The sequence below is a fragment of the Cicer arietinum genome, chromosome 4 (genome assembly GCF_000331145.2).
Source record: "Cicer arietinum cultivar CDC Frontier isolate Library 1 chromosome 4, Cicar.CDCFrontier_v2.0, whole genome shotgun sequence".
NCBI lineage: Eukaryota > Viridiplantae > Streptophyta > Magnoliopsida > Fabales > Fabaceae > Cicer > Cicer arietinum.
Genome location: NC_021163.2, coordinates 7,097,983 through 7,113,730, shown reverse-complemented (window position 1 = coordinate 7,113,730; position 15,748 = coordinate 7,097,983). Strand labels below are relative to the sequence as shown.

The 15,748-nt window shown below is 24.9% G+C and overlaps 2 protein-coding genes across 2 annotated transcripts in view; both read left to right on the top strand.

The window, feature by feature from the left end:
* The first annotated feature begins 5,587 nt into the window (after positions 1–5,587).
* Positions 5,588–8,821, top strand: LOC101504360 (uncharacterized). Its single transcript, XM_004495849.4, has 7 exons — positions 5,588–5,807; positions 5,918–5,989; positions 6,612–6,679; positions 6,921–7,086; positions 8,202–8,282; positions 8,373–8,471; positions 8,577–8,821. Exons 1-7 carry the CDS (start codon positions 5,673–5,675, stop codon positions 8,661–8,663), a joined length of 708 nt encoding a protein of 235 aa, XP_004495906.1. The 5' UTR covers positions 5,588–5,672; the 3' UTR covers positions 8,664–8,821.
* Positions 8,822–13,654: 4,833 nt separating this feature from the next.
* LOC101494269 (histidine kinase CKI1-like) overlaps positions 13,655–15,748 on the top strand; it is an 8,102-nt gene continuing 6,008 nt past the window's right edge. The window contains exons 1-3 of the mRNA XM_004495986.2: positions 13,655–13,711; positions 13,948–14,184; positions 14,300–14,962. Of these exons, the coding sequence (XP_004496043.2) occupies positions 13,655–13,711; positions 13,948–14,184; positions 14,300–14,962 (957 nt within the window). The remainder of the gene's footprint in view (positions 13,712–13,947; positions 14,185–14,299; positions 14,963–15,748) is intronic.

Genomic DNA, 15,748 nt, shown 5'->3' with positions numbered 1-15,748 from the left:
ATAATTCAAAAAAAGAAAAAATTTATCTTATAAAACTATTCATCTTAATTATTTGTGTATTTTGTATTATCATTAATATAAATATATAATAATACTTTAAAAATTATGTACATAGTAATAATTAAAGGATGTTATAAGAAAAATAATAATTAAAATTATATTAAAAATTATGAATGATAATCATTTTGAGACGGAAAAAATATATGTAAAAAGTTTTTTTAGGTTACCTTTGAAGATTTGGAGATAAAATTACTATGTTACCCACAAATCTAGTGTTTTATTATTTCCTAAGGAAATAAATGCAATGAATTTGTTGATAAAACATCCAACAAAAATTGAAATAATTCAGAGAAAAATATAACTATTTAAAAATTGATTTAAGAAAAAAATTATTTAGAATTTAATTGTTCACCGTAAATTAAAAGTGTGGATTAATTAATATTTTAATTTGTGATGAATAATAATATAAAAGATGGTTATATAGATTTTTTCTTCACTATAAATATAACAAATTTTGTCTTTTGTATATGAAAAATTGATTTCACAAATTTCGTGTTTAGAGCAAAAACCATAATATCACAAAAACTCATATCCTATTGGTATTCATGATATGAATGAAGTAGTAATGTTGATTTACAAGGAATAGAGGTTTGAATTGTAAATGTATCTATTTAAAATTTTCTGAAAAAGACTATATATTTAACTCAAGAATGATCTTGGTTAAGAAAACATAAAACGGAGAATGTTTTTGATTTTTACCAGAAAACAAAATATGTTATTGGTTTGCTTAGAAACAGAAATTCAATTTATGTTTTTTCTCAGTTAATCAATCAAGCTTAATAAATAAAGAGATAAAAGAAAGAATACCACACAAAAATGTATCTTGGTTTACACAAAGATGTATCATGGTTCACCCAACTCGGGCTACGTTCAGTCCTCACAACTGTGAGATTTTCCACTAAGTGTTTCAACACAAAGAACCTTTTTGGTTTTACAACACCTAGCTTAGATCAACCTTGATCTGTTACAAGCTCGATTTCTTTCCACCCATAAAGCAAATTAATCACATATCGATCTTGATAGGATTTGTTACAATCTATTCAAACTATATTTAAACTCTTATAACTTGATTTTTACAATATTGATGAGATTATTTGATAGAATCTGAGATGTCTCAACTCTTGTTTGAGATTCGATTCGTTACAAAGAATTCAGTAATAATAACACAACATGATATAAAAGTTTAGAACTAATTCTTCTTTGTGAAAATGAAAATTTCAAGTATGTGAATGCGAATGATTTATGAGACTTGATAGCACTTGAACTTCTACATTTTTCTTGGACATTGGCCTTTCTTTTATAGGTGTTTGGAGCATTTAATAATGGTCAAAAGAGATGTTGGTAGTGCTCTGTTAGTTTTGACCAAAACCAATATATATGATTAAAAATATTTCAGCCTTTGAACATTTTTGAATCTTGTTTGACCGGTGTTGTTTCATTAGCCTTGATCAGAAATCTTTTGTGTTTAATGATCCTTGAAGCTTCATATGTAATTATTGATGTTACAACTTCGATATGGAGCCTTGATTCTGTCCAAAACAGTATGGTGAATGATTATGAACTTCTGCAAAAGTAAGGAGATCAATGCTGAAATTCTACAGAAACAAGGATTGATTATCAATCTGGAAGTGTCAGTTTGAATTTTTGGAGATTGATAATCAATCTGGAGGTTCATTTTTTATCATTCTGGATGACTGCATGATATCTTGTATAGATCAAGATTGATTAACTTTCTTGACAGTTTGGCTGAAGAAGATTCAGAGTGTTTCAACTAGCTTAATTTGAGACATTTTATCTTAATGATTTGAAAGCCTTCTTTGACTGAAATGGATCCTACTTGTTCCTTGCCATATATTGATGAATTTAGTATAAAATTCAGAGGCAAAAACTCGTTGAAATAGTGGAGATTGATTGGTCAAGAGGCTGTGACGATTAGTCTTGATCTTGGAGATCATTCTCTGTTTTGTCCAGAATATTCTTGGTTTTTTATCTGTTCAGTTTTTATCTGATTTCTTTGTTTTACTTGATTCATATCTTTGAATTAATTCACTCAAAAGCACAAATTAAATTAACATAATATTTTAGAATCATAATTAACATTTGTTTATTTTCATCGAAATTTTAATTTTAGAGTTTGTCTTAACAACAAAAAATCATAAAAATGTCTCTATTTTTTGAGAAGTAGAGATAAAACTAATTTAAATAATTAAGTTGTTTCAACTGAAAATACTATCATTCATGATGAATTTAATGTGGTTACTTCTAAATCACAAATGTATAAATTTAGGAAACAAATCAACCTTCTTCTAAAATTTATAACTCTTAAAATAGATATAATTTTAAATTTGTTTACCTTTAGTTTTGATTTTGTCCTCACATACTTTTGATCTTTTTTTTTTCCTTTCGTTTTCTGTTATTTTTTCCATCAATGACATTATAATTTTCTAGCTTTAAAAAAAAAAATTCTCGTGCACAAATTAATTTTGCATTTTAATATAGTTAATGTATACTTGAAAGAGAAATGATATGCGGTAAAAAAAAATATAAAAATAAAGAAAACACGTGAAATTATAGAAACAATTTATTTATTTATTTACTATCATGTTTTTTTACTAAATATGTGAATGACTCTTTGACCAAAATTATAATAAATTGACAAGTCATCGTTTTTATATTATTTTAAAAATATTTCATATTAAATAAAATCACTATTTTTAAAATTATATTAAAATAACTTACCATAATTCTAAGAATATCAGCGTAATACCAAAGATGCATTTACTTGTTCAAAAATCGATTTTAATTTGTAGAGCAATCACTTTGCTTACTCCTATCAAATAACACCTGGAGGTAAAGTAATGATAAACCTGTAAGATAAATAGATCATTGATGAATATGTTTTTTTTCTTCCACCAATCATGATTAATATGTTGTTCGTGTTAATTATTCTCAATACAGTTGGAAAAATATAAATGAAATAACGTGGCATGGTAAGAAGACCCGCCGGATCAGTTAATCATAGGTTTCGGTGGACGCGTTTCGAATATTTTGTAATAATAAAAAAGAGAGACTCAAACTCAATGATTTCAATTTTTTTTTTGTTTGTCTCGAATGTTTTGTTACCGTTGGTGGAAGATATTCAAATATGAAAAGGGCAATTTCGAACTGTACGCGGAGGGACAGAGAATAAGGAATCTTATTGAATGTTGCTAAAAAGAACATTTTACACTCCATGGAATTGGAATTAGTGTTTCTTATGTATTTAAAATAAGAGATTAATGACCATACTATCAGTGTAATTAATGTAAACAAAAGTCATTCATTGGATAATTATTTAATAATAAAAATTATAATTATGTAAGGGGGCGATGAAATTAATAAATTATTCCTAAACTATCAATTTGAACATAAATTATCCCTATTTCTAATTTATATACATTCATTTAATTTTATAAACTATTTAAGAACATGCACAGTGCATTGTCAGTTCAAAATTATTTTAAAAATTGAATAAGTATATAAATAAATTTTCTATTTATGCCGTTCTTACAATATTAATATTAGTTCATGTATATATTTGAGTTCATTCTTGCATTTGTAATGTCACTATAGTTGACAGAGAAGAAAACTAGTATAATCATTATTTAATTTGTCAAGACAACACTTAATAAAATATGTCAAATTTAATCCTTAACATCTAATTTTGGTAAACGTTGAAATTATTAAATTAAATTTGAATTTAACTCTAATTTATTTATAAATTTTTTATAATAATTATATCATCTCTTCTAAAAAAATTATATTTCATCGTTTAAAGATATTGTTCTTTTTCGTTCTTGAGCGAAAGACATTGCTCTTAAATAGCACTAGTAAATAAATAACAATTTTATTAATCATTATTTTTTACTCAATATAATTAATTATTCTTAAACTAAGTTTTCTAACAGTTACATCAATGAACAGCTCCATTTAATTTAAGCAAATGAAAATAAAAAATAACTTGAGTTAAATAAAAATAAAAAGTGATATCTCAATTATAATTGCAGTGTCTACGTCTCTCTATCTTTTTATAAAAAAATTCACACACAACTTTAAAATTTGAGTTCGAATTTAAAATATTTAATTTAATAATATCAACATTAATAGATAATCTCATTATTTGGACATGTAAAAATAATTTATATCGGTCCTATACTTTTATTGGCACACATTCTTGGAGAGGTTTCTGTTATGCTTATTGTTCATGTGAAATTGCCTCTTCAAATGGACTTGCTATGTGCAAAAACTACCATTCAAATTGTAGGACTTCTAGTGAGGTTTGCTTCGAACACTCTATTCTTTTGATTATAGCTTCAAATCACTATACGTTTGGTTTTTTTTTTCTTCTTCATTTGAGCCCTGTATTTTATTTAGTATTTAAACTTTTAACATTTAGACTTAGAAAGAAAAACATTTTTCTTTGATTATTTCGTTCCTAACTTAAAGTTGATTTCAAGCAAACATAGATATACTCAATTCTAAGTTAAAATATGTTTATTAGAGTTTCATACAAATAAATTTAAAAGAATTTATATATAGGCCATGGGTTCTTTCTGTAAATCTCACCAAACAACTATTAAGTATACAAGATACATCTTTAAAAGTATTTTAAAAATTTGAATGTCACCTTTTGCATATTTGTACTAGCTACCTCCATCCCTTAATATAATAAGATCACTTTAATCAATTGATGAAAATTTAAAAAGTTGAATATGATATTTAATCTGTGGACAACTGATCTTGATTTTATAATTTTATCTCTCAAGAGATAGTTAATTAATATTTTTATAATAGTATTTATTATTTGTTATAGAAAAAGTATATATTAATTATTGATAAGTCAATAAAAAAATAATTAATGCAGTTGACAATTTAAATATGACCTTATAAAAAAAGACAATTTTTTTTAAAAGAATATTATATTTAGAGACGGAGGTAATAATTCAAATATATAATCAATGTAGTTAAAGTATTTTTTTATTTAAACCCTAAATTGGTAAATAAAAAAAAGTAACATCTTAAATTAAAATATTTACTATTTAACCCTAGCTTGGTAAATAAAAATTTAGATTGGTAAATAAAAAAGATAAATCTCAAATAAAAAATATCCATAATTTATATTGCCATAGCTCTAGACTTCTCTTTATAAAATCAAGGAATTCTTCAACAAATTAATAATGCCCCTGTATGTTTTCTATCTTTTATTTTGACCAACTTAAATACTCTATGCTTCCAAGTAGGCCAACATAAGGTTTTCTTTGACTCTCATTTGTAAGTCTATTTACCAATTTAAGGGGTCAAAGGTATATAAATAATTTTGTTAAAAAGGAAGTAGATAAATAAATACAAAAAAAATAATTAAAAAATGGGGGGAGGTCTTATCAATATTGACAAACTATTTTTCTTGAAAAACAATACAAGGACAATATTGTAAATCCACATTTTTAATTTTATATATAAAGCACATATTTTAGAGAAACGAGAACAGAGAGAAACAGAGTACAACGAGACACAATTTGAAAACCAAGCGTGAAGTTTTAAGAAACACAAAGTTCTCTTTGGTTGTAAAAAACATGGGAGAAGTTGTATTGTTGGTTGATGATTTAAAATCATTTTCTGGGTTTCCTCGTTGTAGAATATGTCACGAAGAAGAATTTGAGAGCTTCAAAAGCTTAGAAGCTCCTTGTGCTTGTTCTGGTACGGTTAAGGTAAAATCAGAATTCCTAAAGCTTTTCTGGGTTTCACTTTTCTTTTTTTCATTTTGATTTTGGGAATTTTCTAATGATCAATACAATACCTGTGTTATGTTTCTTTGTAGTTTGCTCATAGAGATTGCATTCAGACATGGTGTAATGAAAAAGGAAATACTACTTGTGAAATTTGTCTACAGGTATATGAAGCTTCAGTTTCTTCTGAAATGCTACAAAACCTGTGTAATGTTAAATTCTTTCTGCATTGAAATTTCATTTTTATTTTTATATTGAAATGCTTATTTCTTTTTTTAGAACACAAAACTAACTTTGATTTTAATTCCTTTTAATCTTTATTTCCATTTTATATTTTAGGAAATAGGATCTGTATAATAATAATATAATTTATTATTATTATTATATTGAAATGCTTATTTCTTTCTTTAGAAGACAAAACTAACTTTGATTTTAATTCTTTTTAATCTTTATTTCCATTTTATATTTTAGGACATAGGGTCTATATTATAATAATAATAATAATAATAATAATTATTATTATTATTATTATTATTATTATTATTATTATTATTATTATTATTATACCTCTTCATTAACCCAAAAGCTTGTTTTTTAGAAAATTTAACCCAAAAGCTTGAGTTACATATTTTTTAATGGAAAAAGTTTATATTTGATGATTAGAAATTATAAACTTATGTCTAGTTTAACATTTATGTGTAAGTTTTATGTGGTGTTTGTTATTTGTTTATGTGAAAAAAAAAAGAAAAACTGATTAAGTTTAATTTATTATAATTACTTTTGCAGCAATATGAACCTGGATATACAGCACCGCCAAAGAAATCTCAAAAATCTGATGCAGCATTGAGCATTAGGTGATTCCCCTATTATATAATTATTCGTATATAGTTGAATATATATGGTCACATGCTTAAATTGAATGCAACTTAATTTTAAATTTATTGGCTTGGAATTTGTGAATGTTACTCAACATTCCAGCGTGGAATTCAATCAAAGTGCCTTGCAACTAATTATTTATCCTTAATCACTCCATAATTCTAAGGGACATTGTTTTAGAATTAAAATATGAGTGGGCTAACGCAATGCAATTGACAGAGAGAGCCTTGAAATATCAAGGGGGGAGGAAGAGACGTTAAACAGAAGAATAGTAGTTGGTATAGTTGAAGTTGAAGTTGAAGCTGTAACAACAGACAACAATTACTCTCAATGCACAGATGCTGCAGATAGAACCACGTCTTGTTTTCGATCACTCGCAATTGCTGTAAGCATTACTATATTTTTAACTTTTTTGTTTATAATCAACATTAAAGGGGGTTATTATTTTCTTTATGTAGAGACTGTGGGATTATTCTTATTGTTTAAATTTAATTAGTACTAGTATATTTGCTAATCATAAAAAGGTCTATACATGCATTTTTAGATTTGGAAGATAATTAATGGGTCAAAGACTCCAATGTTGATTGCATTGCCTACTTGTGGTCAATGGGTGTTGTTTCCATATGGCATTGACCTTCAGGCTTATGCATTTTTTTCTTTTCGTTCTCTTTACAAAGTTCTTTATATGTCCCTAAGTTTCTTCATCCGTTTTTAAATTAAGATGTGATAAAAAATTTATAAAGTGAGTAAATATAGGAGATTGGATAAGCAATCATAATTTTTTTTATAGTAAATTTAGGATTTGGATTCTCTAATCGATAATTATAGATTTCAGGTATGTACCACGAGATTTTGAGGCGTGTTGTGACTTAAATAAACGCAAAAAAATCAAACTTCATAAGTTTTGGACCAAAATTCTGTTTGGAGAACCAAAACTGGGGATAAATAAAATAGAGGAACTACTTTTATAATTCAGCTAAAATAAGAGGACAAAAACTGCAATTAACCTAAACTGTATTATTATAATGTTAGATTCTCTAAAAGATTGAGGTATGAAAATAAAACTTAATTTCGTTAACATATTAACTTCTTAGTCTATTTATAAAAGTCTACCCCATCCTCACAATTTAAACATTGTAAATTATCATAAAAAATTAGCGAAGTAGATTTTTAAACAAACTTTCCAGACTTCTCAGTTAAAAAATATTAAATCAAACCTTAAAAATTGACCAATAACAAGGAATAATTTAAAATTAAACAACATTTTAAAGTAGACTAAATTGCAAAGTATAATCCAACCTTTACCTATTTCCAGCACTATTCAGGTTATGGATACTGTAAATTAGTCTTTCAATTTCAATTTTCTAAGTTAAAATTCTAACGGTTTGATTTTGCGTGATTGTGTGATTTAGGCCCTCAGATTTACAAAACTTTGAAAATTAATTTAAGCTAACTCTAAAAGTGGTTTAAGTAGCTGTTTTTCTGTTTTTGTTTTTGCAGTTTACTTTCATATTACTTTTAAGACATCTTTTTGCTTTGCTTACAAATGGAATGGAAGAATATCCCTTTACAATTCTTACAGTAAGTACTTACTAATTAGTTTCCACTTTTAAAATTAAAAATGAGAGAAAACTATAATTGATATTCTAACATTATGCATTGTGTTTGTAGATCTTTATGCTAAGGGCCATTGGAATTATTATACCTATGTGCATAATTATTAGGACTATGGGAGCCTTTCATAAAAGTATCCAGCGTCATTATAATCAGGTTCAATACTTTCCATTTTTCAACATCTTTTGTTTGGACACACACATATTCTGAGTTTGATATGCAACCACATAACTAATGAATTATTTTTCCTCTTCCTATCAGGATCCTGATGATGACTCATCAATTTCTGATGGAGATGATGAAGACAATGAGACACCACATATTGCAATTTTAAGACACTCACATTAGTCATGATATATAGTTTGTTATTTGATTTAATTTGTGTATAAGAGCATTATGCTGATGCTCTGTCAAATTCCAACTTTTGGGTATAACTTTATTATTATATGAAAAAATAAGAAATGGAATTTACATTGAAATGCATATTCCGTTGCCCTATTAATTAATGATAGTGTCTCCTATCTACCACACCCAACAACACAAAGTGGATTTTAACACCATATTTAGGCGCACATACATTCTTAAAAGAGAAATTAAATAATGTGTATTTCTAAAATAAATAAAGGCTAACAATATCAAATAAAGTATGAAAATATGAGTTTATTGAAGATTTGCGTTACGAATTTGATGAAATTTGTATTATATTGAAGAATATAATTAATTTTATGAGTTTTGATTGAATTTTTTTTTGAATTTTTGTATAAAAAAGGATAAAATTGTTGAAATTTTAAAATATAAAATATCAAATTGTCACTTAAAATTAAAATACAAGTCGGGAAAAAAAAGATAAAGGACTAAAACGTTACCTGAAATTAAGTTAAGGGACCACAAATGTAATTTAGCCAATAAATAAATTATATATTTTTGTGTGTATTTAAATGATGTGCTCCAAAACATGTACAATGGAAGTATGGGACAGCCATCTCGTAGCACACTCATTGAGTGCATTTTTTAATTGATCGTGATTTAGGCAAAAATATATAGATTTTCGTCAAATATAAATTTTGAATTTTTCATTAAAATTATAGGATTATTGTAATTTTGTCAAATTAAATGTTAATTGAAACACACGTCAAAACAAAATTATGACTTTCAAGTATTATTATATTTTTGGATAAAAGTAACATTACTTTTTTATTTTATAAAAGGCATTATTGCTTTTCAAAAGAATGAATTAACATATTTAATCCTTTATAGACAGAGAACGATGATTAAGAAATTCTGGAGATTAAAAGTAGAAATATTTTTTATAGAAATTAAAAATATAATCAACTTTTTTATTTTTAACTTAAACATCATTTACACTTATAAAAATTATAATTATTAATTATTTAAATATTTTTCTCTTTGTTTTTTTAATTCAAAATTATTATTAATAATTTTCTCATAATCAAAGTTTTACAAAAAAAAATATAATTTTCATTATAATTTAAACTAAGCTTTTTTTTATCTATACTATGATTTAGTAAATCGTAAATAAAATTTTAATTTATAAAAGTTTCCTTTTGATAGACGCAATAGCAATGAGATAGTTAACATTATTCTTTTTTTAACATGATAGTTAATACCATGAATATTACCTATCAAATCTCCTATAACAAATCTACTACCATAGTTTGTAAAAGAATTAAGAGTGAGTTTGCAAGACTTCGAAATAGCTCCAAACTTAGAGACCTGATCAATAAACTCGTGTAGACAATTAAAAATTCACTTATGATCTTAATTAAAAAAGATATTGTAGAGGATCAATTCTCTCACCCATTGAAGAGCTTCATCTTCAAAAGATCTATAACTTCATCTTCAAAAGTAAAAATATATATTATTTTTTTTGGTAAAAATATCATTATTTTAAATAAGATAATGATATATCTTATTACAATGATAATAAAATCTATAATACATAAAATAAATCAAATCACTGCTTTTTGTGAAGCAAAGCTGTCGATTATAATTATATTTATTATTACTATAAGATTAAACCTTCCCTCCAAGACCAGCCATTATCACATAACAACTCTATATTCATTATTTTCTTATTGACCAATACACAAAAGTTAAGAAAAATAGTACTTGTATTAAACTTATAAATAATGTATATGCTCTTTTAACTATCGTTTAATTATAAAAAGACAAAAAAAAAATATTGATTTCTGGATTATCTCAATTTAATTAGGAGTGTTTTTATGGAAAAAATAATTAAAGCATATTGTAGTTTGAAAAAAGATCTAACGAGACAATTATTTTTGTTAACAATGAAAAGAGGAAGAAGAGAAACAACCACTTTAGGGTTTCATAACATAGAATGAACTAAACTAAAGTTAATAGAGTTACAATTAGTATATATATATATATATATATATATATATATATATATATATAAAAATAGAGATGTTTAAAATACCCTTACTATTAATATATAATAATATTATCTAACAATTTTTACAATAATGTCTTTCCATATAAAGATAGAGACAATAATTCTTTTATTTTGAATGAATGGAGGTACTAATTAACTTATGGATGCAAATATAAAATCTTTATTACAATAAAATCAAGGAAGTGTCGTCATTATTAAAGAAAAATGTTAAATATACTTTTTAGCTCCCAAAATGTCATAAAGTTCATTTTTAGTCATTTATTAAAAAAGTGATATATCTTTATTTCTCAATTTTCTAAATATGTAATTTTTTGTCCATGCACTTTTGTAATATTGATGGGATTTTTTTTAATTTGTGGAAGTGGAATATTTATACGTGATATAGTATGTATAGAGAAATATTTCATCCGTTTTTATTTATAAGAAAAAATAGATCAATAAAAGTTGATATATTCGATTCAAAATTTTTATCAAATAAATCAATTTAAATTTATACCAAATAAATCAATTTTTGTTGACCTACTTTTTCTTGTAAATAGGAAAAGAGGGAGTACTATTTAGTTATAACCCTCTATCTTGATGAAACACATAAAGAAGTTATTTTTAGAAAAAAAACATCAAAGAGAACTAAAATTGAATTTCAAAGATTAAAAATGACATATTTTAAATTTTGAATGCGAATTTTTTTAATAGAGACTAAAAACAAGCATTATAATTTTTAAAAATTAAAAACATATTGAGTTGAATAGGTTTTTAATCCATATAAAATTTCAAAAATTTGTTTTTAGATTATATTTAAAAACATTACATTTTTTAGTCCTTATAAAATTGTCCTTCAAGCCCTTTTAGTCATTGCTCTAATGAAACATGTTTATTTATTATTTAAATTTTAAATTTTTGAATAATTTTTTTACAATTTTATTTAGAATATTATAAAAAATTCTTGTACAAAAGTTTAAAAAAATTTAACTTGAGAGAAATTAAATATGAATTTTTTAAACGGCATAAACTCGTGAGAAAAGTAATGTAAATATGGAATGAGAAATCAAACTTTAAGATCATTTTATTTTATGTGTAGGAACATTTTCTAATATTATAAAAATATCTGGAAAAAAAAATTATTCAATAATATATGTTAATGTTAAGGTGAGATTAAAATTACTTGTATAAAACTTTTATAAAAATTAAAACATGTAATATTTTTTACAAAATTAAAAATAAAGTTTTATAGAGAATACAAATTTATTTTATTCAAATACAATGAATACCCAAGAAAATCAATAAATCAATCAACTATTAATAATTTAGTTAGTCAATCCGTCTAGAATATAACAAAAATATATAACGAAAAAGACTCCTTACTGTGGTTTTCCTACCAAGTTTTATTGCAAATTATTTATAAAATTTTAGTTGAAACAATGTGCTGGTTTTCTAGAAATAGAAATAAGAAAACAGGTGTCGTATTTCTTCAAATGCACATATATAAAGTAACACTGATAAAATTTGTTGTTTATTCCTTTTATTCATATTTTATTAGAAAAGATTACAACTGTTTTTGTCCAAAAAGTAAAAAAGATAACCATTTTTCGGATAGATTGCAGTATTGCAATATGAATTTGTATCATGTCGAACCAAATTTCCCTCAATTTGAACTGATATTTTCTTTTTTTCTTCTTTTCTATATTTTTCTTAACTTTACTTTTAAAAAATAAATAAATTCTTTAGATGGAAAGTTATATTATATATATAGATTATATATGTAAAATTTCACAAAAATTAAAATCACTTGATAAGTTATAGAATTTTATAAAGATTAACATTGTTCAATAAAATTACATCAAATATAATTTTGATGTATCAAATAATTTAAAATTTACGTAAAATTTTAGATGTATGTTTTATATAATATAATCTTTTAATTTAAATTAAAATTTTTTGAAAAAAAAATATAAAATACAGAGAAATAGAGATTGAGGAAAGTTTAGATATAGAAAATCTAAATCTATCGTAATATATATAATGATCCTCTGTAATACTTGTATACAAGTCTTAAAAAGGTAACAAAATCAAGTCACTAGGAATTCAGCTAATTTTGATAAAGAATTTGGGTAATTTGGAGAAAAAAAATTACAAGTTTAAACCACACACTATTTGATTTAAAAAGAAAAATAGTAATGAATTTTTTTTTTTGTTACAGATGAAATTTGCTCTTACAAAAGTAAAAAGGTACGGATAAGAATATAGGAATTTTTTCTCTATTGATAGGTGGTTCCAAGAAGTGGTTGCGTTGCGAAAATCTCCAAGAAGATTGCATGTTATATAGTTTTTGTCATAAGGTTAATTGACTCCTATTTATTGCAATTTCAGCTTCATCTATGATTTTAATTAGTTTTACTTTTATTAGTATTAGACAATGTACAAATATGTTTTTTTTTTCTCCCTAACTTTCGAGACCAGAAACACTATCTATATGAGTTGATCATTCACAATAATACAAAGTCAATAAAAAAAGTTATTTAATTCTTTTTTTATTTCTTTTATTATATTGAATTAATTGATGCAGAGACGATCTGTATTTAAATATTGTTCTAGCAAGGAAATTTTTAAATTTTTGATTATATGAGTAAATAAGTAATGAACAAGATTGAGTTAAATTGTATTTTTATTTTTTTGGTAGATTTGAGTAATGAACAAGATTAAGTTCCGATTACGGAGAAAATATTGTTCAAAGAAAATCAAATATTCTTAGAGATATTTTCTCCTAATGCCTTGCCATATATAATAATAATATGAGATATGTATTAAAAATAAAAAAATTCTCTACAATTTTTGATTTTATGGAGTTTCCAATGGAGACATATTTCAGAAAGAAGGTTGATCTTCACCACCTTCACAATACTCAATGAGTCTCAATTCATCGATGGGATTGCTTCGACCTTCATCTTTCATAATCTTGCTGGTATCTCTATCCTTTTAATATATAGTCCATGCCATTTTTCTTTATTTTCTTCGAGTTTGATTTGTAACAAATTGTTAATGAGTTTCACCATTATATTAATTCTTTATTGTTAGATTAGTTATTGTATTTTTTTTTTTTTAAAGTTTTTTAAAGTAGTTGTGTTCTTCAAGTAGAAATATTATATAAAACACATTAACAATTTGTTTAACAAGCATTTGTTGTGTTATTGTTTTTAGGCATATGGTGTGCTAATAGTGTTGGCCTCATTGACACCGTGTTGGTATGTCATGGATACACATATTCAGAAAAGTGTAGATTTGTTATCGGAAAATATTGTGTCTCAATTGCAATCCGAAATTGAGTACTCTACTGAATTGTTAAACTCAATGAAATCGTCATCAGCAAATTTTACTACATTATTGAATTCAACACTTAATTCTACCAAAATCTCTTTTTCTAATGTTGACACCAAGGTTAGTTACATTATACCTACTTCTTGTATTTCCTTCGAAATCATATAATTGTTCGATTATTTTTTATTTATAAAATAATTTTTTTAACCGAATTGTCATGGTTTGTCCATTGTAGGTGGCTCCATTATTATTTCAAGCATTGGTGACAATTCCTTACCTAACACAAATCTCATACATTGGAATGGAAGGTCTTTTTTTCACATATTACAATGTTGATGGTCAAACTCTAGCAATGTACTCTAACTCATCTTCTAATGGGAGTGCCTCAAATAAAACTTTATATTATATTCAACCCGTGAATAGTGAAAATGGAGAAGTTTATGGGGAAGCAATAATATATAACAACACTATCAATGCAAGTTGGATAAATGGAACAAAAAATATTTCACATGATTTTACATCATTGGGAACAAAGTGGAACCATGACTATGATCTTTTGTTCATCAATTCAGCTAGAATCGAAATAGGAGTGATCTCTCTTGGGTTTTCAACAAATGCGATAATGGATTATATAAGTCGCATTGATGATCGCCAAGGGACAAGATGGTATTTGATTACCAAAGATGGAAAAGTTATTGTACAAGGTTTTCAAAATATTAGTTTGATGATTAATAATGATGATAGTGTTTCTTTTCAACATGTTGATGCTAATGGAGTTTTAATAAGGAATGAGGGAAATGTCTCTTGCAAGGATGAAGTTGATGGTTCTACTTTGAATCTTGAAGATACTCAATATTTGATTCATTGCTACCCCATTGATCTAATGGGAATCAAATCGGTACGTTTTTATATTTTTTTGCATATTTGTTTGATCACGATATTATTTTCAATTGTTATTATTAGTAGTTTATTAATGGTGGAAAAATACTAGTATATTGATAGATTTAGGAAAAATATATTAATAGTTGTAATCCAACGTATCTTTTTTTTTTTACTTATAATGTAATGTAACGGATCTTCACTAATAGGAATTGCAATTTCTCTTTAGAGCATCTACAGCGGTGAACTCAAAATGGGTTCTTTAGATGGGGTCCACTGTGCCACATCATCTTGAAGCAATTCACTAGTTTTCTACTCCAACGGTGAACTCAACATGAAAGTTCTACTATGCCACATCACCCTAAATCAACTCATTCGTTTTTTACGGTTTAACTTTTAAAAAATTATATTATATTCCATTACTTTAATGTATACATTAATATTTAGTTTTATTATAACTTAAAATATTAATTTAAATATTCTAATTAATATTATTATACATTATTTTAATTTAAAATTTTAATAAAAACTTTAACAAACTTCTGCAACAAAAATTGTGAAGAAAAAATATGAGTAACAAATTGTTTCTATTAATGAGCTAACAATCGTAATTAAAGGAAAAAAAAAAAAGGCTAACGGTTATATATTAACTACAAAAAAGCTAATGGTTACAAAATTATTATTATTTAATAAATTAAAAAGAAGTTAATGGCTATAAATTAATAAAAAATGATAAATTTATTATTATTAATAAATTAATAAAAGGTAGAAAAAAAAGGTAACTGCTTTGAAGCACCGTTCCTTC